At 42.9% G+C, this 26,500-nt stretch overlaps 1 protein-coding gene across 5 annotated transcripts; it reads left to right on the top strand.

Annotated features, from left to right (window-relative positions):
* Positions 1-1,109: 1,109 nt before the first annotated feature.
* CCP110 (centriolar coiled-coil protein 110) lies at positions 1,110-26,401 on the top strand. Of its 5 annotated transcripts, XM_062179792.1 has the most exons (16): positions 1,110-1,289; positions 4,044-4,172; positions 5,878-6,033; positions 8,755-8,883; positions 11,106-12,750; positions 16,654-16,784; positions 17,266-17,443; positions 17,987-18,126; positions 18,596-18,712; positions 19,040-19,141; positions 19,330-19,446; positions 20,325-20,398; positions 20,932-20,994; positions 21,666-21,725; positions 22,233-22,318; positions 24,602-26,401. In XM_062179792.1, the coding sequence occupies exons 3-16, from the start codon at positions 5,893-5,895 to the stop codon at positions 24,652-24,654; spliced, it is 3,036 nt and encodes a 1,011-aa protein (XP_062035776.1). In that variant the 5' UTR covers positions 1,110-1,289; positions 4,044-4,172; positions 5,878-5,892; the 3' UTR covers positions 24,655-26,401. The 5 variants fall into 5 exon arrangements, with proteins under 5 accessions (XP_062035776.1, XP_062035777.1, XP_062035775.1 ...); XM_062179793.1 differs by lacking the exon at positions 4,044-4,172 and having other exon boundaries at positions 16,657-16,784; XM_062179791.1 differs by lacking the exon at positions 4,044-4,172.
* Positions 26,402-26,500: the final 99 nt, after the last annotated feature.

Here is a 26,500-nt window from a genome sequence, read left to right as displayed (position 1 = left end):
CACAGAGAGACACAGAGAGAGAAAGCGAGTGAGCGAGAGAGATCTTCCATCCACTTGCTTACTCCCCAGATGTCTGCTATAATGGGCTGGGTTGGGCCAAAGCCAAGAGCCAGGCGCTTCATCCAGGTCTCCCTTAGGGGTACGGGGGCCCAAGCACTTGGGCCATCCTCCAGCTGTTTTTCCCAGGTGCATCATGATGGCTCTAGATCAGAAGTGGGGCATCTGGGATGAGAACTGGCACTCATATGGGATGGTAGCGTTGCAGGCAGTGGCTCCACCTGCTATGTCACAACGCCGTCTCCCATGACTTTTCAATAGACAATTTTGGTAAAACTTTCAAAGAGTTTTCTTCCATCTTGAATCTGTTACCTGTTTCTCTTGGACAAACCTTTCCATTGGAATTCAAGAGTGTATGGATTATCTTCAGGCTTCCAATTGGCTTCTATGATTTAGTAAATTTTTATCTACAGAGCAAAAACATTGCTGAGCGGCTGGCATTTGGTGCAGCCCCAAAGACACTGCTTAGGATGCTTCCACCCCACATCAGAGTGCCTGGGTTGGAGTCTCCTATCTGCGTCTGTCCCAGTTCCCTGCTAATGGGCACCCTTGAGAGGGGACAGGTACACTCAAGTACTTGTCCCTGCCACCCTGCGGGAGACCCCAAGGAGTTCTGGGATCCTGGCTTCAGCCTGGCCCAGCCTAGGGTGTTGCGGGCATTTAAGGAGATCTGTCTGTCTCTGTTCCTGCCTTTCAAATAAAATACATATATTTTAAAATATTCGTGAATTATATGTTTTCCAGAAACCACACAGGGAGAGGTAATAGCTATAAAAATAAGAAGAAAAATGGCAACTTTATGGAACACTTTAGGGGCTTCAGACCCCAAGCAGCGTTCTGGTTATTGAAAAGTTGTAATTCTAGAAGGGCGGTGTAGCAGAGAAGACTACATTTCCCAGGATGCATTCCGCTCGCCGCAAGCACACGCCCTCGGTCAGGGGCGCGCAGTGCATCTCGGGGACTGTAGTTTTCTGGAGCCCAACCGTTCCAACTGCCCGCGAAGCCACTACCGGAAGTGCCCGCCCTGAGAGGAGGAGTCTAGGTGGCGGCAGCGGCGGCGGTTGCCAGGAGCCCGCGTTGTCGCTTCTGAGACCCGTAATATGGCGGGGAGGAGGAGGCGAAGGCGGCGGCGGACCGAACTGTGCTCTGTCAGTACAAGTTGAGCCATTTGCTTCCTGCCTGACAAGGCTCGTGGCGAAGGGAGAAAGCCTGACGGGGCCGTGGGGCTTCAGGTCTGTGCGTGAGGAGGGGGCAGGACCCTCGGCGGGTGGCTGGGGAGAGGCGAGCGGGAGAGGCGGAATTGGCGCCCTGAGGTGCCGAGGGCGGGCTGTGTGCCGGCTCCTGGGCCTCGGGCCCCTGGACGGGCGCCGGGCGTGGGGAGGCGGGGGCCCGAGGCCGCTGGTGCTGGGAGGCGATGCTCGGATGCTTCGGGCAGGAGCCGGCTGGAGGGTGCGGCGTGCGCCCGAGGCCGAGAGCCCCGTCCGGGGGTCGAAGCTGGGGGTGTTTTTCCCCGTCTCCGTCCCGGGCTGTGCCTGAACCTCTCGAAACCGGCGACCTGGGAGCGCCGTTTGCCTCGCCTCTGCGACCCCGGGGTGGAAGCATGGCGAATCCTCTGGATTGCCCCTGATGCTGCTGGGTGGTTCCCAGGCTTGGCTTCTTCTCTGGTGATCACCCCAGCCCCCTACCCCTGCTTGGGCACGTGGCAGCCGGCTAGAGATTGCCCTGGTGGGAAGGGGTCTGCGCACGGCGCGATGAACAAGCAGTTGTCCCCTGTCCCGTGGTTTCAAGTCGTATTTGCATCCTAGCAGGAACCCAGCACTGTCACTGCCCGCCCTCTCCCCCTCTCGCCTTGGAGTTCCTAGTCTCTTGCTGCAAATCATCATTGTCGTTCTCTTCTTCATCACGTGTGGACGGTTTCTGTGTGCCCTGTGTACGCTAAGTGCATTCGCTCCTTGGGTTCTCACGAACTACCTGTGAGACAAGTGTCCCCATGACCCGCACTTTACAGAGGAGGAAGGCGAGCTGGAGGACAGTCGCTGGCTCACCAAGAACGTGCAGCCAGGGTGTGCCCGAACGTCACATCTTCCTCCTGGCGTCTCGCACTGCGTGTGTGTGCTGCCCGTGTGAGGCGCGTTCTACATTTGTTATGTCCCCCCCCCCCCCACCTGATTAAAAAGAAGAAATGTCCCTTACTGCTGCTACAGGAATTTTATGCCGGCGGGGGTCCCGATGGGAGCGCAGTCAGCTCGCTTCTGCCCACAAGGCCGGATCTTGGCCGTGTTATTTTTGTCATTCTCTGCGGTGACATTTCTGGCTGGTAAGGAGCAGATAGGACCCTGAGTCCCTTGGGTGTGTCAAGAGGCTCATTTGAATAAGGCTCAGCAGAACTCTGGCTCATAAGAAGGAAGAGGAGGCACACAGCCGACGTTATTCCTGGCTGTGGGCCGGCAACGCTCTGTGGTCGGATTGGCCTGCTAGCCAAGGCTCCGTGGAAGTAAAACCTGGCCGCAGAGGGATTGTGGTAGAGAAACAGTGCCTGTGCCCCACGCCACGCGCGATGCAGACGGCTCACTTTGTGAGTGGCTCCCTTTGCAGCTCACAGGGAGCCGGGTCAGCCGGGAAACTTGCGTTCTCTGGACTCCATCCTTCCTTGCTAGCTCCTCTGCGGTGTCGCCCACCCTCTTCCTTTCCCTGGCTTGCCTTACTGTTGGAGCGGATTAGCTAACTCATGTATTCACCGTTCTTTACTGAGTGCCCGCACTGTTCTGTGCAATGGGGAATGCAGCAGACAACGCTGCGAAGGTACCGGCGCTTACACGGCTTACGTTTCCACCGGGGCAGACAGACAAAACCAGAGAAAGACAAGAGAGTTTCAGAGAGCGCTACGTCCGAAGACTGGAAGACGGCAGGGTAACGGGGTGGTGGCTGGGGCAGGCTAAATTTAGAAGGGCGCTCCGGGCTGGTCCTTGTGAGGAGGTGGCACCTGAGCTGAGACCAGAGGCAGGAGGGATCCCGCTGTGGCCTGGGATCAGCTTGCAATTTCTGTGACCTCCATATCAGCACACGTACTTGAATAGTTGAAGCATTGTCGCACTCTGTACGTTATGCTACAATAATAATACCAGCGTATTGCTTGTGAAGATATGTCACAAGGTTTATGGGAAGATGGAGCTAAAAGTCAAGTTTATTTTGGTAGAAAAAACTATTTAAAAACATTTATTTCAGAGGCAGACACACACACACACACACACACCCCAAGAGATTCCCCGTCTGTTAGTTCACTCCCCAAATGCTCGTGGCAGCCGGGACTGGGCCTGGCCAAAGCCAGGAGTGGGAACTCAGTCCAGGTCTCCTACATGGGTGGCAGGGATGCAATCACTCGAGCCGTGGTCACTGCCTCCCACAGGTTGCATTAGCAGGAAGCTGGAGCCTGGAGCTGGGGCCGGGTATTGAGCCCGGGTGCTCTGGTTGGGGACCCAAGCATCTTGATTAACAGCTGGGCCAAATGCCTGCCACCTGGTGCAGAAGGCTTTTCATTCTATGCATTTCCCACGGATTTTTTGAAGACTGCTCATACATCTGCAATTTGTAGTATATACATTTGTTATTTAAAGAATGTAGATAACTTTCTGAGACAATGAGGCATCTGTGACGTTGAAAGAAAAGTAAAGCTGTTGCCATGGAAGTATTTAATTTCCTTAAATTTCCCAGATCTTTAAAATTGAATGTTGTGCTCGTGTATTTATAGAAAGCATATTGCATGATTGGCATGCATAGTCTATTTCTGTTCCCTGGGATGCTGCATATGTGGATTGGGTTTTAAAACATACTTTTGAGATATTTTAGCATAAGTGATTTATCTGAATTGCTCTTTCAGCTTAGCTGCTGCATATTTTGGTTAAGATAACATAGTGTAGGTTAAAACATAGACTAAAACATGGTTATGTAGGGACCGGCATTTGGCTCCTGACTCCAGCTTCTTGCAGGTGTGGACCGCAGGTGGCAGCAAAGATGGCTGAAGTAATTTCGGTCCCCGCCACCCACGTGGGAGACTTGGATTGAGTTCCCGTTTCCTGGCTTTGGCCTGGTCCAGCCCTAGGTGTTAGAGGCATTTGGCGAGTGTGCCGGCGCATGGGAGCTCTCTTTCTCTGTCTCTTTTTGTCTCTTACATAAATAAAGTTAAAACTGTTTAAAGATGATTATGCAGTAAGGTTTTTTATTTTTGCTTCTTTTAATTTATTTTTGCTTATTTTATATGAATATAAGCTTACAAAGTAATCTCATTCACATGCTAGAAAACTGTTTCTTTGAAACTGAACTCGCACTTTGCATATGATGGGTCATCCCTCCTAAATTACATAGACATACATAGTTGTAATTGATAGAATGGTAGCAAGAGGTTTTATTGATAGAACTGCTAGTTGATCAAAAGCAGCTTTACATTTTATTTTCCATAATCGAATCATAATTTTGAATATACTCTTTCTTCATTTCTTATTGCATTACAATCTGTCCGTTTCACTTTAGTATGCTGAGTTTTTAAGTGCCTAACACAGTGCCATATTCTATCTTATTTCATCTTTGCATATTCTATATCATGAACTGAATTCCTCTGCCTTCTCTTTTTTTGTTGAGTGTTAGTTGTTTGAACAAGAACACTCACGGGAACATTATTGCACGTAGGTTTTCTGTTGCCGCACCTCATATGACTGCTGGTTAGGACTCTGATAAAGTCTTTTATTTTCCCTTGCTTATTTCAAGGACGCAGTGCTGCCTGTAGTGTTACTCAGACAGGCAATCATAAATATTTAACATTTGCTGAATGAATGTCATGGCTAGTCCTAGGTGCATTGTGTTTTCATAACCACCATCACCATTTTCCTGAAATTGCTGGGCTTGTTTGCCGTAGTTAATGATAGTTCCAATTTTAAGCAATAAAATAAAATTCATACCAGAGACAATAGGTGTTCTGTTTGCCACTTTTATTTATTTATTTTATTTTAGAGACAGAGATCTCCCATAAGCAGCTGGGGTGGGGCCAGGGCACAGCCAAGAGCCTGGAAGTCTGTCTAGGACCTCCCGCATGGATGGCAGGGACCCACGTACTTGAGCCGTCACCTACTGCCTCCCAGGGGTGTGTATCAGCCGAAAGCTGGTGTCGAGAGCAGAGTCAGGACTTGAACCCAGGCACTCCAGTGTGGGACATGAGCATCCCAAGTTGTGTCTTGACTGCTGTGCCAGCTGTTTTCCATTTCTGCCTGAACTGTTCTCCGCTTGTGCCTGTGGAATCAGGATATAATTTTAAGATAAGCCAAGCCTCTGAACTTCATGACAGAAAAAAGGAAGTAAATAATTAAATAGCCTTCCCCTCTTTGTTGTTGTCTTTTGTTATTTGCCACAAAGCGTTTCTACCTTTGTCTGATAGAGTTTTTCCTGTGCTGTGTGGATAAGTCTTGCTAAGGAAGATGGAACACCCTGTTTGCAGTCTGAAGTTAGTAAAGCGGGACAGAGTGTGCTTCCTTTAAGGTTTCACGGGGGGTTTTGTGCTCTTCGACCCGGGTCATGTCACGTTTAGAGGCTGATTTACAGGCAGAAGGGTTCAGATGTGTTTCACGGAGGAGCAAGTCTTGGCTGGGCAGGGCCTTGAGATGACTTCCTGGACCCAAGACTTAGCTCCTGACCAGAACTGACCCTTCTGGGAAGGCCAGTTTTAGGAACTGTGAACGGTAGGAATATTTAATGCGCTACAAAATGGGCCAGATCGGTAAAGTGCATTTTCAGATCTCAGCTCGCGAAAGCTAACCTTTTGCTGTCTCGCAGTGTGACTGTTGGACGATGGAGGACTATGAGACGTTCTGTGAGAAGAGCCTTGCCAGAGCCCGGGAGGCCTGGGTACGCAGCGAGAGCTTCCTGCCCGCGCAGTGGGACGGCGTCTCGCTGATCCGCTTCCGTGGAGTGGCCGTGCTGTCGCCACTGGTAACCTTTCTTTCTTTGGAAATTGCTTCTGTTCTGTGGTTCGCCACTAAGGCAGTTCATGTAAAAACAAAAGAAAGGTGTACAAGCATTTGAAAAAAATGCCTTGACCTGACCCATAATTAGAGAAATACAAGGGAGCAGGTTTTGCCTCCTAGATTGGCAGACATCTGCTAGAACCAGGCGTCCTTAGGTGTGGAGAGACTACTTTTCAGCCACTTTTGCTGAGACACTCAGTGGATGCTGTATTTTGGTGAGCAGTTTGATAATACTGATCAGAATTTAAAAGTGTATATATAACCTTTGACTCAGCAATTCCAGTTTTGAGAATATCCTCCAATTACATGTGTGGCAAAGAAATACGTACACGCCTTATTTCAGATAGCAGAGCACTGAATGCCTATCGGTAGTGGACCACATTAACTAACCGTTAGAATAGAATAGAATCCAAGCCATGCTGTTGAGATGAGGTAGACCTGCCCGTGCAGGCATGGAGGGACCTCAGGGTGCCCGGAAGTCGCGCTGTAGCCATCAGGGGCCGCGGAGCAGGGCTTACAAGTCCAGGCTCTGGAGCGTTATAGCCTGGTTTCCAATCATTGTTTTACCACCTGTCTACTAGGTGAGCTTGGGGTCTATTTCTTTATTTGTTAAATGGGCATAAAAGTAGGGTCTCCTTTGATGAGGCTGTTTGAGGATAAATTAATACACGTAAAATGCTTAGAATACTACCTGGATCATAGGAGGTACTCAGTGTACGTTAGCCATTTAGGTGCTTATCGGAAAAGGATGGTGCTCAGGTATTCTTTCTCTGGGAGTGGTAAGGAAATATAAGATGGTAGAGAAGACACACTTTTTGACTTATACCCTTTGGTAGTCCTTGAATATTTTACAAATGTGTGTGACTTTAGCTTAAATCAGAAAATTAATATTGGAAAAACTGAGTTAAATTTTTTAATGTAACAGAAGTTCAGAGATCAATATTTTTTGCCAGGCTTTTAAATTGTCAAACACACAGAAAAATTGGAAGGACAGGCCAGTGACTACACAGATCTGCCACTTGAAGTCAACATTTTAATATTTTCCCATCTTTGCTTTTGTTATGTTTGTGATTTTTATGTATATGTGTGTATACATATATACACGTACCAAACTTTAAAAATAGCTTAGGCATTTGAAAATTGCAGATTTATAGCATTTCTCCCTTAAATATGTTATATAGGACATTCTGTGTAAAGCTTTATATTGTTGTTACACTTTAATAATAGTAACTTTTAATGATTCCAGTATTTTTATACTCAGATTTTTCCTTTTGTGTTTAAAATGCTTTTTACAGAAATTTTTTTCTAATCTGGATCCAAAGTTCATAAATAACATTTCCTTGTTATATTTCTATAATCTCTTAGTCTAGAACAGGTTTTTTTTTTTTTTTTAATGTATTGAATTTTTAAAGGAGTAGACTAATTAGATTTTGGATTTTTTTTAATTCATCTAATTGTTTCCTCATGATTTAAAAAATTTTTTTGTTTATTTTTCGCTTTATTTGAGAGACAGGGAGAGGTCTTCCATCTACTCTTCACTCCCCAAATGCCAGCAACAGCCACTTGTAGAAATTTATTTGAAAGACAGGGAGACACGGAGAGAGAGTGAGAGAGATTTCCATTTGCCGGTTCACTTTCCAAACACCTGCATCAGCCAGGGCGGGGCTGGGCCAGGCTGAAGCCAGGAGTCTGAAATACAGTCTGGGTCTCCCACATGAGTGGCAGGGCCCCATGTACGAGAGCCAGCACCTGCTGCCTCCCAGGGTTCACAGCAGGAAGCTGAGTCAGAAGCGGAGCCAGGGCTGGAACCCAGGGCACTTGATAGGGGATGTGAGCGTTCCAAGTCGTGACTTAACTGTTGAGCCAGACACTCGCCCATTGAGCATCTCTTGAGGCTGCAAAGGGGAAAAGGTGCACTGATGATAAAATTTAAAGTTGAGGGGGCAGGCGCTGTGGCGTAGTAGGTAAAGCCGCCGCCTGCAGTGCTGGCATCCCATATGGGCACCGGTTAGGGTCCCAGCTACTCCACTTCCGATCCAGCTCTCTGCTGTGGCCTGGGAAAGCAGTAGAAGATGGGCCAGGTCCTTGGGCCCCTGCACCCACGTGGGAGACCTGGAGGAAGCTCCTGGCTTCAGATCGGTGCAGTTCTGGCCATTGTGGCCATCTGAGGAGTGAACCAGAGGATGGAAGACTTTCTCTCTCTCTCTCTCTCTCTCTCTCTCTCTCTGCCTCTCCTTCTCTCTCTGTGTAACTCTTTCAAATAAAGAAAGAAAGAAAGAAAGAAAAGTTGGGGGTTCTAACTTGTTAGTGAGGAAAGATTGCCAACTGAAAAACTCAGCAGTGGCTATAAAGGACTCATTTGATTTGCAGTGTTTTACAGCATTTGATAAGTGGACAGGCTTTTTTTTTAATCTTTTAACTTCTTTCTCAGTTGCAAATCATTTATTTATATACAGTGAAGTGCACAGATCTTAAGTATTAAGGTTGCATTAATTTTGCTGTATGGCATATGCCTAATCCCCACCTGCCCCATCCCAGGTAGCACTCCCCTCCATAGTTCATGTTTCTTTCACCATTGACTAGCTTTGCCTGTTGCAAATGTTTTTAATAATCCTAGTTCAAAACTTCCTAATTTTGTGACATTTTCATCCATAAGAAATGATTGTGTATTTATGATGTTTTGCAGCTTAGCACTGAGAGAAGGAAGGAAATGCAGCAAGAGAAGCAGAAAGCACTCGATGTGGAAGCGAGAAAGCAGGCCAATAGGAAAAAAGCCTTACTAACTCGTGTCCAGGAGATTATTGACAACGTTCAGGTGTGTAACTTAAGCTCTTTTTAGATTGTAATGAAGAAATCACAAGGTAAGCGTTGATGCTCATTTTTCAGAAGTGTATTTGTGCTGAGCTAGAAGTGGATTTGCACTTAACCTAATTACCAGTATGCTTTCCTGTTAGGTTTGAGAAGCTTTGTAATTTGTGTTATTCTATTTCAGTTACTTACTTGCTTGTCAGTGATGCTGGGTACTCGAGTCAGCCGATGCTCAGACAATGGGGCCATACCCTGAATATAATTGCTTATTGTCTGGATCTTGTGACTGCCAACATTGAACTCTCAGTGACAAAGTGATGTGGTTGGCTATTGTAGTTCACCCCTGAACTAATCAGACTGTTGACTAAATGACCTCTTTCTTATTCTCTGCTAACATAAATAAGCGCACCGATTTTTCTGCTCTTAGATACGCAAAATACAGTTTAGGTTACAAAACAGAATTGCTTTGATGCATCCTGAATCTAAACCGAAGCCATTTAAATAGCACATTCACAACTTTTGCAGTTACTTTGATCTAGGTTAATATACATTTGTGGAAACAGTTTGCTTTAAGATCTGAATCATTTCACAATAAAAAGAAAAACAAATTAGGCTGGGCAAATAATTTCTTCCTTCTATGGCACTATTTTGCTGGTTATGTCTTTTTGTTTTTTATAATCTTAGTAGTTTATGGTTTCGCTTTGTGATTCATTATGGGTGACCGCTGTGTAACTATCTTCAGGTAGCTCCTAGTAACTAACTGCTCACTTCATCTCTCTGTGGGTAGTAGGTAGTATGGGTAGTAGATTTTAATGTGCAGATTATAATTACCATGCATATTAAGTTTAAAAATATACTTAGCACTAATTTAACAGTAAAAGGTGGGTTTTTGACTTCTTAGATCATTTCCTATTATAGAAACAAAATCGTCCATTGAGGGAAGATGTCTGATGTGCCCCCTAATAAAATTATTACTGAGCCTGAAAACTTTTAGCTTAAAAGAACATGTACAATGTTGAGCTGTAATGAGTTATTCAGATTGAGAAATTTTATATAATAAAAATGTATTTCTGCTTCACCTGTGATAGATTTTTGTGGTTGTTGTTTAACTTGTCTAACCAAAGGCTTAGGGGTGTACGGAAAACACGGCTGCCGAATATCGTAAGTGTGAAACATGAGATATCTTATGTGAGGAAATAATCTCTTCTGCCTACACCCATGAGTGTGTTCATGGCTTTGGGGAACATGAGTCCCTTTTGCTTCATTTTGGTCCTGAGGTTGTGACTACACCTTGTTGTGCTGTTTGTTGCATAGTTCAGTACCTGGAGACCATTACATGTCTTGGGATTTATAAGGTAAAATAGGAAGACCATATGGTCTGGGGAAAAAAAACAAGCACTTTCAAAACAACATAAAAATCTTTTAATATTTAGTGTTTGGAAGTCTACATTCATGTGAGTAATACTATAATGATTTCTTCCAGTTTAATGTATGCTTGTATAACCTGTATGCAATTCTCATTTTAAAGTATCACAATTTTACCTACTTTGCGTATTTCAAAACAGGTTGCTATTTTAACTTTCAGTGCATCTTACTGAATTTCATTTTTAATCAATTGAACTTTAAGTTGCAGTATTTCTAATTTCTATATAATTTAATCTATGTGGTGAGCTGTCATTTGGAACACATCTGCTTTGTTTTATGGAGGGGTTTTAGTTAAACCTTGATGTAAACATGTGAGAGAAAGGGGCATTACTAAATTATTTTATTTTTAGTTTTTTTTGGCTTAATCAGTATCCTGGACAAGTTAGTCCTGATTGGAGGTGGAGTCATTTGTGTAAGACATTTAATTTCTTCTATTTATCACATATATTATCATTCTCGGATGACAGCTATCATAGAAGGAAGTGTTGGTAATGTTGATAATCTATAACCAGAAGAAAGGTAAGGAAAATACTCCTATTTAAAGATTAAATTGCACATGGATATACATATATATATATATATATATGGATATAAATCATATTTGTATCAGATTAGAAACTTTCCTTCTTTTCTCTTAATAAATAAGCTAGGATGACCGACTGATGCCTTTTATAATTGTTTCAGCTCCATGTGATAAAATGTCCCAACTCGAAATCTTCTATTTTGGTTTTATTTCAGAAAACAATAAAATGGAAAGCTTTCTGTGCTTGGAGAAAATACTAATTTTTAAATTTCCTTGATCAGGTTAGGAAAGCACCTAATGCCAGTGATTTTGATCAGTGGGAGACAGAAGCTGTTTACTCGAATTCAGAAGTCAGGAACTTGAATGTTCCTGCTACACTTCCCAGTAGCTTGCCAAGCCCTCCTGAGCACTCTACTTCAGCAAAGCTTGAAAAGATAACTGGAATTTTGCCATTGGATGATGAGGACCCGGGTGAAACGAACGGGCTGGACTCCTCTGGAGATTCAGGGGGGCTGACTTCTCCAAAGCAGTGTGATGGCTCCGATACCAGTCGCCCAGACATGGAAGCTTCTCCAAAGCCCTCCTCAGCCACCCCACAAGAGATGCTTCTTTCTGATGGTCTCCTCCCCACAAAGGAAGAACAGCATCCATCACGCTTGGCAGAGGTCATCCCAGATCCCTACGTAATGAGTCTCCAGAACCTGATGAAAAAGTCGAAAGAATATATAGAAAGAGAACAGTCGAGACACAGTCTGAGAGGTGGTGTGCGGAGGAGCGTTCATGAGACTCACTCCGACAAAGAAAATGATGCTGTCAAGGTGCCTGATGGTCTAAAGGAGAAGGCACCGTCGACGAGCAAGCACCACGGCTCAGGCCTTCCTGACAAGCCAGGCCTTCCTAAGTCAAATGCCCTCCAAGGTGCTTCCACCCAGGCAAGCAGCATGACCCTGTCTGTTTTAGCTAGCTTTCCTAAAGTGGGCATACCTGTACAAACTGGCCATCCCACCGTTCCAGATTCGGATTCTGATTTTAAAGTTACTCCCACTTTGGTTAGTGAAAATAATGTTGTCAAAAGTCTTACAGGTTCATACGCCAAATTACCTAGTCCGGAGCTAAGCACAAGTCCTAAGATGCACCGGAGACGTTCCAGGCCGTCATCAGCATGTCATATACTCATTAATAACCCGATAAATGCCTGTGAACTAAGCCCTAAAGGAAAAGAACAGGCAGTGGACTTAATTGTTGAAGGTACTGATGAAAAAACAAACGTACCTGAAACCGTGCCAGAGTTCCCAGTTGATTTACCAGGCGTGTGTTCGAGCAAGGTGCACGTCAGCAAAACTGCACATGAAGCCCCAGAAGACAGCACTTCAGGTCGGTCAGGTCAGGTGTGCCAGTCTGCACGCCATCAAGTAGAAAATAAAGTTTCTCCTGGCCTTGGTACCGCGGAAGGTCGGTCAGCCTCCGAGGAGAGAGGAGCACACAAAATGAACAGTGCGTGTACTGCAATGCCAAGATTGCCTGAACTGCGTGCCACTAGTCCGTCTCGAGCAGGTCAAAACTTTGGACCCGCGAGTGGACTCCAGTCAGCCAGTACGTTAGAGAAAAACTACAACTTACATATGGAACTGAATAAGTCTTATGATGTAAAAAACCCATCTCCTTTACTGATGCAGAACCAAAACACCAGACAGCAGATGGACACACCCCCAGTGTCCGGTGCAAATGAGCAATTTCTGGATAACAGTTTTGACAAAGTTAAACGGAGACTTGATTTAGATATCGATAGTTTGCAAAAAGAAAACTTCCCCTACGTCCTAACAACTGGAATGGCTGAACAGGAAAGGCAACATTTACCGGAGAAAAGATACCCTAAGGCATCTGTCTACAATAACAAGAATAAAATATTGGAAACTAGTTTGAAAGGTAAGGAAACTTTGAGGTGTTTGTTACCTGCCAAGCAGATGGCGTCTTATTGTAGTACTGTTGAAAATTTTTATGAGAACAGAAAGATCCCCCATCTGCAGGCTCACTCCCCAGATTTCTGCAATAGGCTGCGGCGGGGGCTGAAGCTGGAAGCCCGGAACGTGGTCCAGGTCTCCCGGATGTGTGGCAGGAACTCAGTTACTTGAGCCGTCACCAGCCACCATCCAGGATCTGAGTTAGAGCGAGCTGGAGTTGAGAGGGGGAGCTGGGAATCAAGCCTAGGTATTTCATGAGGGAGGGAGGCATCTTAAGCAGCATCGTAACCACTAGGCTAAATACTGACCCTGTGTTAAAGCTTTCGATTGCCATTTTGCAAAAAAAAATTTTTTTTCAAAAGGACTCTTAATTTCATTTACCTTATTAAATAGCAGATACCTGGCTTATTGCAATTTAGATAGGCTTTTTTTATTTTATTTTTTTTATTTTTGACAGGCAGAGTGGACAGTGAGAGAGAGAGACAGAGAGAAAGGTCTTCCTTTTGCCGTTGGTTCACCCTCCAATGGCCGCCGCGGTAGCGCGCTGCGGCCGGCGCACCGCGCTGTTCCGATGGCAGGAGCCAGGGGCTTATCCTGGTCTCCCATGGGGTGCAGAGCCCAAACACTTGGGCCATCCTCCACTGCACTCCCTGGCCACAGCAGAGAGCTGGCCTGGAAGAGGGGCAACCGGGACAGGATCGGTGCCCCGACCGGGACTAGAACCCGGTGTGCCGGCGCCGCAAGGCGGAGGATTAGCCTGTTGAGCCACGGCGCCGGCCTAGATAGGCTTTTATCAAAGGATTTTCTCACTTAAATGATGAAGCATTCAAAGCACACTTGATAAAAAGATTTATTTATTTGAAAGACAGAGTTACAGAGAGAGGGAGAGCCAAAGAGAGATCTTCCATCTGCTGGTTTACTCCCCAGATGGCTGCAATGGCTGGAGCTGAGCTGATCTGAAGCTAGAAACCAGCTTTTTCTGGGTCCCTGATAAGGGTGTAAGGGCTCATGGGCTTGGGCCATCTTCCACTCCTTTCCCAAGCACATTAGTGGGGTGCTGGATTGGAAGTGGAACATCTGGGACCCGAACTGGTGCCCATATGGGATGCCGGCACTGCGGGTGGTAGCTTTACCGGCTGCACCACAGTGCCAGCCATATCAAATAAATAAATAAATCTTTAAAAGAAAAGAAATAGTTCTTTTTTAAAAGATTTTATTTATTTGAGAGGTGGAGTTACAGTCAGGGAGGGAGAAACAGAGAAAAAGGTCTTGCATCCACTGGTTCACTCCCCAAATGGCCGCAACAACCAGAGCTGGGCTGATCCAAAGCCAGGAGTCAGGAGCTTCTTCCTGGTCTCCTACATGGGTGCAGGGGCCCAAGCAATTGGGCCATTTCACACTGCTTTCCCAGGCTATAACAGAGAGCTAGATCAGAAAGGAGCAGCTGGGATATGAACCAGTGCCCATATGGGATTCCGGTGCTGCAGGCAGAGGCTTAGCCCACTACACCACAGCACCAGCTCTAAGGAATGGTTCTTCATTGACAAACAAATTATTTTAAGTTTCTGTTGTATTACATTGATAATAATTTGTTGTCATAATTCATAATTCTTCATTATGGGTAAAGAAAACATATACATCAAATAAAGTTAGTGCTTGGGCTTATAAGGAAAATAGGGTAGAGCACACCACTTAAAAGTTGGGCAGTTTTGGGGCTGATGTAGAGTGGGTTGTACCTGAGACATCAGCATCCCATATTGGCATTGGTTCGAGTCCCAGCTGCTCCACTTTTGATCCAGCTCCTTGCTAATCCTCCTGGGAAAGCAGCAGAGGATAGCCCAAGTATTTGGACCCCTGCCACCCATGTGAGAGACCCAGATGGATTTCTGGGTTCCTGGCTTTAGCCTGTACCAGCTGGGCCATTGTGGCCATTTGGGAAGTGAACCAGAGGATAGAAGAGCTCTGTCTCTCCTCTCTCTGTGACTCTGCCTTTCAAATAAATAAATCTTAACCAAAAAAGGAAAAAACAAAACAAAACAAAACTTGTGTGCAATTTTATAAGGGCTGTAATAAGAAATAAAATTGATACATGAGGAGCCAACCTGATCTTCCAATTGTACAACAGCGTGGTTGGATACTGCCTCAGTAAATATCAGAAGGACACGGAGCCCAGCTAAGTGGCAGTGCTGGCAATGTTTTAATAAGCCTGTGGGAAGAGGCCAGTCATGGAGGCAGCTGGGTAGCTGTCAGAGCCAGTGAGGGAGGTGTCACAGTGTGCTGAGAACTGTTTCCAGCATTTGTTGGTGCACCTCTTTATTTGTAAAGCTCTTGGGCTGAAGTTGCCGCTTACCAGGCTAAAATGCTGCCTGCAGTCCTGGCATCCCATGTGGATGCCGGTTTGGATCCCTGCTGTTCCACTTTGGATCCAGCTCCTTGCTGATGCGCCTGGGAAAGCAGTGGAAGGTGGCCCAAATGTTTGGGATCCTGCACCCACATGGGATACCTGAATAAAACTGCTGGCTCCTGGCTTCAGCCTGGCCCAGCCCTGGCTGATGTGGCCATTTGGGAAGTGAACCAGAAAATGGAAGGTCTCTCTGTCTCTATTCCTCCCTCCCTCCCTCTCTGTAACTCTGCTTCTCAAAAAAAGCGCCCACCCGAATTGCTGCCTGCCTCCACTGGCTGGCTTTAAAAAACAAAAAGAAAAAAAAGGTTCTAATAGAGTTGAATTGATCCCTGCCGTCAGGTTGAGCAGTTGAACAGAGGGGTCTTTTCCTGTTTTGCTGACGGTTATAATTTTACTTCTGTTCTTCTAGCTCCCCTGGCCTATGAAAAGCTGCACATAGACCAATGCCTGGCTCAGCCCTGGGTGCTGAGGCCGTTTGGGGACTGAACCAGTGGATGGGAGATTTCTCGCTCGCTCTCTCTCTGCTTCTGCCTCTGCCTTTCAAATAAATAAATATTTTTAAAAGATGTAGTTAGCAACAATTTATGAAAAGACTACAGCAGTAGAACAGTAGCATACAACATACTTCAGTGAAAATCATTGAAGTTAGTTGAATTGTAATGGATCCATGAATATATGCTATATCTACATAATACTTGGTTAATGTTTTAGTTAGGTACTAAAATATCTGGAATGGAACAAAAGTATAAGTTACAATAAGTTACAATACCAGAGATCCTGGAGAAGGACAAGGGTAAAAAATAGTGGAGTAGCTGGCATTGTGGTGTGGCAGGTAAAGCCGCCATCTGGGATGCCGGCATTCCACATTGGCACTCGTTCATGTCCCTGCCACTCCATTTCCTATCCAGCTCCCTGCTAATGGCCTGAAAAAAGAAGTAGAAGATGGCCCAAGTGTTTGGGGCTCTGCCACCCATGTGGGAGACCAGGATGAAGCTCCTGGCTCCTGGCTTTGGGCCTGACCCAGCACTGGCTGTTGTGGCCAACTGGGGAATGAAGCAGTAGGTAGAAGATCACTCCCTGCCTCTCTGTCTCTCCCTCTCTCTAGCTGTGACTTTCAAAATAAATACATATTTAAAAATAAGTAAGTAGCAGAGAGTTGCCATGTGGGAGCACATCCTGGAGTTCATGGGAGTCAGGAGGATCTTGCCTGAGTGGGAAGTTTGGCCTCAGCAGTTCTGGGGGGATATGTTGATTGGGTGAGGAACAGTGATGAGATGCAGGCCTTGGCTGGGTACTGTGAAATGAGAGTGGCAAAACGGTGGTTCACAATGAAGACCCTGCCGTATCTTGATTGTATTATGTCAGATCCAGGCTTAGGAGCATAATTTAAATTGATTGTATTTAACTCACCAGCTATCAGACTGTTGTAACTTTGCTAATTTGAGGGACTGTCTTTGTTTCCAGAAGGTGAGGGGATCCTAAAAAGTAAGATGCTGGCGTTTGAAGAGATGCGGAAGAGACTAGAGGAACAGCACGCCCAGCAGCTATCACTGCTCATCGCTGAGCAGGAGAAGGAGCAGGAGAGGCTGCAGAAGGTGGGCACTGAACCGGAAGGGCAGGGCTCACAAGTGTCAGTTAACCCGGGAGACCTCGTGTGTAGAAACTTCTGATTTCTTCTCTAACTTTAATATGAGGTGGCTGTTGATTTTGATACATGAATAGAATAGTATTTTTACTGTCCCAAATGTGACGTTGAGTGTTCAGATTCTTATCTGAAAGTAATGGTATAACTTACCAAAAGTAGACTTTATTGAATCCTTGACTTGAAATTTTTAATATTTTTAGAAGATGTTTTATAGATACTGAAATATACATTCTTCAAGAGCTATGTTTTAAGATTATTAACATTTATACATCACATTTTTAAAATCAGTTAAACTCATAATTTTATTTCAAGGGGAAAACTTAAATAATAATTTACTACCAGTTACATATACTTTGGCTAAGCCTAAAATGATAGTATTTGGGGATGTAGTTAAAAGATCCGGCACGTTATAATATACTGTTAATCTACAGGAAATAGAAGAACAGGAGAAAATGTTGAAAGAGAAGAAGGCGATTACAGTGGAAGCCCCTGAGTTGGACGTTAACAGTGTGGTAGACTTGGAGTGGAGAAAAATCAGCGACTCTGGTTTGCTAGAATCAATGCTGTCCCAAGTGGACTCATTCCATACTTCACATTTAAATAGTTCAGGTAAACACTTAAGAATCCTTTTGCATTAACAATAAATGACCCCACAGTCAGCTGCTTTACTTGGTACACTTTCTTAGAGCTGCTTTCTCCAGTAATTTCATGTCCAGCCCACTGCTATTTGCCAGCTGCTTAGTAACCAGAGAAAAATGAAATGATGGCAGATCAAAGAACAGTGGGCAGGTGTCTGTGAGAAAAGACTACCTCAGCTCGGAAAAGACCGGGAGGTTTGGCTGAGAGCCCGGTTGTGTTCATTCGTGCGGCAGGTGATACACTTCAAGTCCAACACAGCTGTCTCCTGAGTGCTGTTGAATTGCCTCTAATCCCCAGTCCCTGTAAGAGCCTATCTTCACATCTTCAACTCTCCGGAGGTGTTTTGAGTGTTGAAAAGATCCATCTGGTGCATAAGCGGAAGGCCCATCAATATTCAGGCCTGTGTGTGGATCCGTTGCAGGGACATTGTTAGAGTGTCCCAAGCATTCACTTGGATGTTTTACATAGTCTCATATGACATCAAGTATGATAACATTTGTGTGTTTTCTTTAGGTTTCACGAATTCTGCCCTGCAGTACAGCTTTGGTTCTGCAAATGAAGCACCATTCTACCTCTGGGGATCGTCCGCTAGTGGCTTGACCAAACTCTCAGTCCCAAGGCCTTTCGGAAGGGCCAAAGCTAGATGGTCTCAGGTAGACAGATTTAATGTTAGTCTATTTATCTAGGTCTGTTGTTGTTTGAATTTTTATATATTTATTTGAGAGACTGAGAAACAGGGAGGGAACTCCCAAGTTCCCATCTGCTGGTTCACAGTGGCCCCAGGCTGGGGCCAAAGTGGGAATCAGCAACAGAAACCAATCGTGAGAGCCTTCAGTGCTCCCTCTCAGGGACTACAGAAAGCTGGAGTCAGGAGCCAGCGTCAGTCCCAGGCACTCTGCTACGGGACACAGGCATCTTAACTTCAGGCCAAGTGCCCACCCTGCTCTGTTTTTCAGACCTACGTCATCTTAGGCTGTAAAATGAGCATCATTATTTTTGCCATACCACAATCAAATAACTTGATTTTTAGTACAAATGAAACTTCACAGAGTTCATTGTAATAGATTAAGAAAAACTAATGCTCAGATTCTTAAAACATCGTGTCTGTCTTATTTCTTCTAGGTTTTTAGTCCAGAAGTACAAGCGAAATTTAACAAAATAACTGCGGTGGCAAAAGGATTTCTTACTCGTAGGCTTATGCAGACAGATAAGCTGAAGCAGCTTCGACAAACTGTGAAAGTAAGGTGGTTGTAAAATATTTGGATTTTACTTCATTCTTGGTCTCTGACAATCTTCTGAAGGCTGAGCTGACACAAGATCAGACCTTAAGCAGATCAAACATTTTTAATCACTGTAATATAGGCAGTTTTATAGGTTGATTTTTTAAATCAACTTAGAGAAGTTTAAAAATACTATGTAAATGAAGTCATTTGTATGTTTTGACTCAAGTTAAAGTGAGTAGTAGTAGTTGTGGTTTTGTTAGTACTTTTGGATTGATTGAGAAAAGGAGCAAAAGTGAACCGTGGTGATCATGAATCTTTAGAGACAAGTGTTTTTCTGTCTTAGGATACCATGGAGTTCATAAGAAGCTTCCAGTCAGAAGCGCCATTGAAGAGAGGCGCTGTGTCAGCACAAGATGCCTCCCTTCAGGAAAGAGTGTTGGCTCAGGTAAGGCATGCATCCACGTCCTGGAGGAGTCTGGAGACGGAAATGCTGGCTCAGGCACTGAAAGTGAGTTTCAGTGAAGACCAGTTTCACCTTTTACTGGAAATCAAAGAAGCACCCTTCGAGCACAGTATTCTGAGCCCCAACCTCCTCTTCTAAGTGCATACGCTGTTTTCTCCCTTTGACTCTAGCTGCGAGCTGCCCTGTATGGTATCCATGACATATTCTTTGTCATGGACGCGGCTGAAAGAATGTCCATTCTACATCATGATCGCGAAGTTCGCAAAGAGAAGATGCTCAGACAAATGGTATGTTAAAGATTTTCTAATGAATGACTTGCTTCTGGGTTTGGGGTAATTGATACCACTCCTGTCATGTTTTACTGGCTTCAGCACTCTTCCCACGAGCATGAGTAATTCCCAGGATGACCAGCAACATTAAAAAAATTATTATTTACTTGAGGGTGAGAGGAGACAGAGGGAGAGAGAGAGAGAGACACTCCACTCCCCTCCACTGCTTCAGTCCCCAAATGCCTGCCACGGCTGGGGCTGGGCTACACTGAAGTCAGAAGCCAGGGACTTAATAGGCGCTCCCACACGAGTAGCAGGGACCTAACTATTTGAGCCACCACCTGCTGGTTTCCCTGGAGCACATTAGCAGGAAACTGGGATTGGGAATGGAGCCAGGACTTGAATCCAGACACTCCAGTATGGGATGTGGCTGTCCCACGCCACCAGCAACATTTACATTTGTAGACAGACATAAAAGGATTTGGGAGGTGAAGTCTTGGATATTTTGTGTGGATGGCTTATAAAAATACATCAGCTGCCCCAAGTGGAATTGTTTTGAAGCTTACCATGTGAATTTGACCCTTTTTGGCATGAGTAAACAGGTTCCAAGTTCATCTGAAATGCTGTATGCCAGAGTATCAACTTGTATATTGGCAGTCTGTGCTGTAAACCAGTGATCTTAGCGTGGTTGGCAAAAGAAGAATGAACAAGATTTATATTATTCTTTGGAAAAATTAATTAGCTTTTCGAATCAGATTGCTTCAATTATAAAGAAAGACATAGGTCAAAGTTTAAAATGTTAGTAGGAGAGCTTTTCCGTGCGATTTGGGAGCATCCTATGTTAAAGTGGTACTACCGGCACCAGTAGAGTTTGATGTCACTTTTGGTTTTTAAAGGATAAAATGAGAAGTCCACGGGTGGCTCTTTCAGCTGCAACACAGAAATCACTTGATAGGAAGAAGTTCATGAAGTAAGGTTTTGTTTTTTTAATCATGTCACCATGTTGCAAAACCCATTAATTTTAACCATCTCTTGGTCTATTTGTTCATTCATATTAGAAATAAAGAACAGTTAACATTTCTGCAACTGAGCTGTTAGAAATCCCTTTTTTTGTCTAAAGACATTCATTAAAATCAGGTGGTAAAATCTGATTTCATATTTTGATAATGCACATCTTAAATTTATCAGCATTCAACTTGTGTAATGTATAACTGATCAAACAATCTTAAAAATAGTTAATCCTTTTATTCAATGTTTAATTTTATATAATCTAAATATATTCTTTTACTGATATCCTTCCACTTCCTGGAAGGAAAACTTAGTAGTAAATGTATCCTAGAAACCGGTTTTTACAAATTCTCTCTGAAAAGTGGTATTTAATATGCTTAGTACAGGTCTTTGCACTGCTAAGTGATGACTTGTCTCTGCCATCCCATATCATTGGGAAACATGTTTTCTTCTCTTTTCTAAATACGTTGTGTCCTTATTTTTATATTGTGTTAGAGCTGCTGAAATGGGAATGCCAAATAAGAAATTTCTGGCTAAACACAATCCCTGTGAAACAAGGTGAGAAAAATCACTTCGTCTCATTTAGAGGCTTTTTTTTTTTTTAAGAAAATTTTATAAATCCCTAACTTTTTGTTGATTTTGTTCTACTTTACATTAGCAGGACACTTGTTGCTAAGTAGCTGGAGGCACTCAGGCTCAGATTAATATGTGTTACCATCTGGTCGTGTACTGCTCACGTCAGACTAGGTATTTCTGGACCTTTTAAACTACATGCTATCTGTCAGGAGTTTGAGCCTGATATGTGTCTTGAGTTCAGTCCACAGTCCACAGGATCTTTGATACTTATTAAATAACCTTAGAAAGCTAGCTTAATATTTTTGCCTTGTTTTCTACTCTTGTAAAATGAGTAGTATTTTCTTCTATCACATGGTTGAAAGGAAAAGTTGGCTTTTTAGAGTATGTAAGTAAATTAGCCATAGCACAAGGGTTAATATATATGTTAGACATCTCTTTCCTGATAAAAAAAAAAATCTAGAGGTTTTTTTGTGAGCAAAATATGTGTCCCATATTAATAAACTTTAACCAATTTGCTTTGCCTGGTGGTAACACATAGACCATATCTTTGCATTGATGACTCCTACCTCACTGTTATCTTTCATCCATTGAAAGAGAATCAGGATAACAGAATTTGTCCTTTCAAATTAATTTTTTATTTAATTTGTCAACAGAGTCCTTCAGCCAATCCAAGGACAGAATGCACCCGTTCATAGGCTACTTAGTAGACAAGGGTAAGAAAGCCCACCCCCTACACACAGATGTTTACAAGATTTCAAATAGAAGTTAGCCTTGTAAGGGAAGAATCAATATGGTGTTCTTTACATAAAGGATAACTACTTCAAATGTGATACATTTCATAGTGTTGGGAAGATCTTTTAAAGTTTTATCTTTAAAGATAACCCCCTTGCTATACTGTTGTGTGTTATATTGTAATTATCATCTTATGTTGGCATGTTTTTACTTTTCACTCCATATCATTTTACTCATTAACTATTTTAAATATCCATGTAGTAACTTCAGCATCACCAAAGTGATTCTCCAACAAAGTATGAGCCATGTTGTAGTCTACTACTGAAGCCACAGTTTAGCTTTCCTGACTGTGCGTATGCGTGAGACTTAAATTCTTGTCAAGCTTTTTTGTGCTCTGAACAGTTGATGCAGTGTGGTTGCTTTCTTTGAATTTTGAACATTTAGACCTTAATACAAGTGACTTATTAAATTTTTTTATATTCAATTAGAACCCCTAAGACATCAGTGAAGGGGGTTGTGCAAAGTAGACAGAAGTCTTCACAGAGCAGAGTGCCTAACAGAGCGCCTGTTTCAGGTGTGTAGAAAATGAATTCCTGAAGTCCAGTTGATAGAAAGAAGTGCCCAAGCTGCCCATAGCTCTGGCCACACAAGTGGAGTCTGCTGTCTTTCCTTGCCACCATAACATTGGCATATTCACAGTCATTCCTATTCGTGACCCCTCTGTGCTAGTATTTTGTGGCGGTCAGAAATGTTAGTCACACTGTGGCTCCTATCTTGATTTCTGTTGTTCTGTGGGAAGTGTTACATGTGTTGATTCTGGAACATTTGTAGAATTATCCATGATTAATTCAGAAAACCTTTTCATAAATGAATAAAAGATAATGATCACCTGATGCCTAAATCTACATATGTCTGTTCATCTATGGATGAGTCTATTCCCCAGGGATATTTATATCTGTGCGAAAGGGGAATACATTTCTCTCTCTGACCACAAGATCACATGTGAATATGCCAAGTGGGAGTGGTCTCAGTCTTTTGTTCTGTAAGAGGTTTGAACTAAATCTTTCCTGCGTTCATTATTTGAGGGTTATTTAAGGGCTAAGCTAAAAACTATTTTAAAATTGTATTTATGGTGGCAAGAAGACCGATTCAGTACTGAGCTAATCCAAAACACCTATCTAAATGCTGTAATATTTTTAGGTATGTTTGTTAAGACACCTTGATTAAGCTAACCAAGATTACATGATCCATTTAAAAACTACTTTCACAATGCTATGCTTTAACTATACTGCTTTCTAAACATTTAAAAGAAACCCAGATTAATCATCAGGCGTTGGAGATTAAACTTTTAATCAACTCTAATCTTTCTGTTAATATGCAATTAGGCAAATTTTAGAGCTTTTATTACTAAGTGATTTCCTCCAAATGAGGAAGGAACAAGCAACGTAAGCAATTTGTTCACGTTATCACCATTTGTTCACGTAAGTTCAAAGACGGAACAATTTATTGATCGTAACGTTGAAATGAATACTGACTTTTTGCAAGTATGTAGTGAATATAATTCATAATGCTGAGATGGATGTGGGGTAATTTGAGAGGTCATCTTTAGAAATCATTAGAAGAGCTGGTGGACTTGGTTTAAAGATGATGTATCTGGAAGACCCTGCTTACTCCAGAGGGAGTCAGAATCAGCTAGCGTGAAAGATTGCCATTTGGGAGAACTCAGACCAAACCCCAGATCTGTTGCTTGTGAAGATATGTGAAATCTACATTTTTCTCCCGTTGGTGTTACGTATTAGGATAAATCTTGGCTAGTTGGAAAATCACTGTGGAGTTAGTATTGTTTTGCCTAATATTATCACGTTGCCACAGTGATTACTCTCCATGTTCTTTTCTCATGCATTTCATCTCCACTACTTTGTCACGTGTGAACTTATAAGCAAAGTAGCAGCTACCGTTTCTATTCAGTAATCCTCAACAGTATGGAAGGTGGACAGGCAGTCACTGCAATTAGGAGGGCACAGGGAAGTTCAGTATTGGCAGGCGTGGCAGCCTAATCATTAGTGCGGATGAACTTAACCTTTGAATTAGCGTGTATAATTAATATGTATCAAAGTACACAAATGTCCTGTTTTATTATTTATACACAAGTACATATTTAGACAATTGAAAGAGGCAAAAGTATTTTATTCTGTTCCATAAGCTGCGAATTTGGGATACTGATCACAATGCTAGCAGAAGCCCATCATTTCTCTTGAAAAGATCACTCTTGCTTAGGTTTTTTAATGGCCTCAGTTGTTCCAAACAAATTTGAAATTGTTTCAGTTTGATCTACATGGAGACTAGCCCTGAGTCAAGCAATTTATAGAAAACTCATTTTTTTTCATGGTGCTGGACTGTCATACTCTCAGGTTGAAGTAGAATGAGAGAGTTAAAATATGCTGCAACACATAGGAAGTTCCTGTTTTTACAAACTGAGTTGTAATCTCTGATGTCAGATGTTTTAGAAACATTTTTTCTTATTTGATGTCTTGTGTTTGACTAGAGAGTTCGTAGTGCAATCCAGAGACCACCAATTAAAGCAGAGGAAAGAGGTGATTCTGCAGACATGGTTAAGGAAAATAAGCAGGCAGAGGTAATGGGTTCTCAGCGTTTCTACTGCTAGCGTTATTACCTTAGGCAAGTACTCTCAGCTGTGTTGTCCATAAAGTGGCAGTAATAGCTTTGAGCTAGAATAATTGTAGGTAAGGATTAGATACGATGCTCTGTGTTGCTTAGCCTAGTGCCTGGGACATGGTAAGCATTTATTATAGAAACACTAACATTGCAAAATAACACTAGTTTTGCTCTATTTTAGGAGTATATGCAGGAAAAATCCAAAGAAAGCGGCCAAATGTTGCGACAATTTAAGAAGACAACACTCATTAGGATAAAAAGTGGGGGAAGATGTAATAATCTGTATATTTTTTCCCCGTGCAAGACTTTATATTTAACCCTGGACTGTTTACACTGGCAAAGTGACATCAAAGCGCTGAGCAGTTGTCTGGATAATTTGGTCACTCTGGTTAATCCTGTCCCACACCCCCGTTTTTCCCCTCATACTATTAGGTTGGAGTGAAGACAAATGAGAGTTGAGTAATTGCCTCACTCTGTTCTTAAGCTATAAGTTTGTTTTATGCTCCCAGATGTCTACAGAGACCCTCTTTGTAAACTTAAAGGACTTTGGATTTATTTTTCAATATTGAAAAGACTTGCAAAGTTACAACCAAGTTCTGAAACATACATGTCGTTCATCTGTGCATACCGACTGCTGAATTTGATAAACAAGTTGGATACCCTGCTAGCAAAGGGGAAATGACTGCAGAAGAGCGTTTTTTCCTACTGTGGCAGCTTACAAGCATGCGGGTTAGTCTCTCAGTGGCCTGACTCTCTGACTGACATGACCACGTAGGATAAGACACTGGCCTGCTCACTGTGGTCCACCTAAGGTCTATCACAGGAGACGCGTGGGTCACCAGTTTGGTCGGTAGCATACATGCTGGTAAATGACCAATTGTCTTACAGAAATGCGAGGTTTCATGGATGCTGTCCTAGTACTGTAAGAACTAGATTACTGGATTAGCAGATCTTTGTGCGGGACAAGACAGCACACTCTTCAGGAATGTAGCTCTTGAGACTGTGTTATCATGGCCATCTCTGTAGAATAAGAATACCATGTTGCATGCCATTCTGTTTTCCATGTCGTCTGTATGTTTTATTTCTTCATAGTCTGCTTTATCTAGCATGCTTGATTTAGAAGAGAGGGAAGGGCTATAGCATACCATGACATACCCATCTTTCACACGGGGTAGTAATATTACCGAGTTAGAATTCTGCATCACTAACATATTTGTTAAAAGTCCCAGCCAACCACTGTTACCAAGAGAACATCATTCGATCACAGAGAAATATTGCTTAATTTATCATGCCATTTCTAAAAAGGGCTTTGTTCTTCTCACATGGACCTGGGCCTGTGTATATTTAATCTTTCTAACTTGAATTTTAAAGAGATGCTGGTATTTTGAAAACGCAGCCTATATTTATTCTTAATACCTGTAAGAATATGGAGATAAACATTGTTTTTCCCCCCTAATTTTCTGTGTCATTTAAAATTGAACTTACGTATCCAGCTGTAGGAAGAAAATATAATCTACTCTGGATTTCAATTTGGCTTTCGTTATTGGGATGCATCATTTATTGAATGAGTGAACCAGAAAACTAGGAGACAGTCGAAAAATGTCCAAGTTACCAACTTTTTTATTTATGGGGAAAGTATACCGAAAGATTATCTTCTGAATAGGGTCGACTGCGTAATAACTCCGAACACTCAGGATACGGCTTGTCCATGTCATTGTAAGTCTCCAGTAAGACAGAGCTAAAGATTTTGTGCGTTGTAATACAGATTAGTTGAAACTCATAGTGCATTTGAGAAAAAGTTGTAACTAGTTTTAGGTTAAGAATGAGAAATGTGAGTGTGTTTTTAATTTAAAGACTAAAGTGTGGGGTTTTATTTTTTTCAACGTTCATAGCTGTTTCTCATTAAGTGCCATTGTTTTGTGCTTTTGATGAATTTTTATTTATATACATTATTTTTATCATTATTTTTACTTTGACTGGAATGTCCATTAATGTAAATTGTATTTATTTTTATACTTTAATTTTCACTAGTTTTGCTTCTAGGCAAAAAGGAAAATAAACTTTTTTGTCTTATAGAAAT

Source organism: Lepus europaeus, chromosome 21, assembly GCF_033115175.1.
Source record: "Lepus europaeus isolate LE1 chromosome 21, mLepTim1.pri, whole genome shotgun sequence".
NCBI lineage: Eukaryota > Metazoa > Chordata > Mammalia > Lagomorpha > Leporidae > Lepus > Lepus europaeus.
The sequence above is the reverse complement of the archived record's forward strand: the minus strand, read 5'-3'. Positions and strand labels throughout refer to the sequence as shown.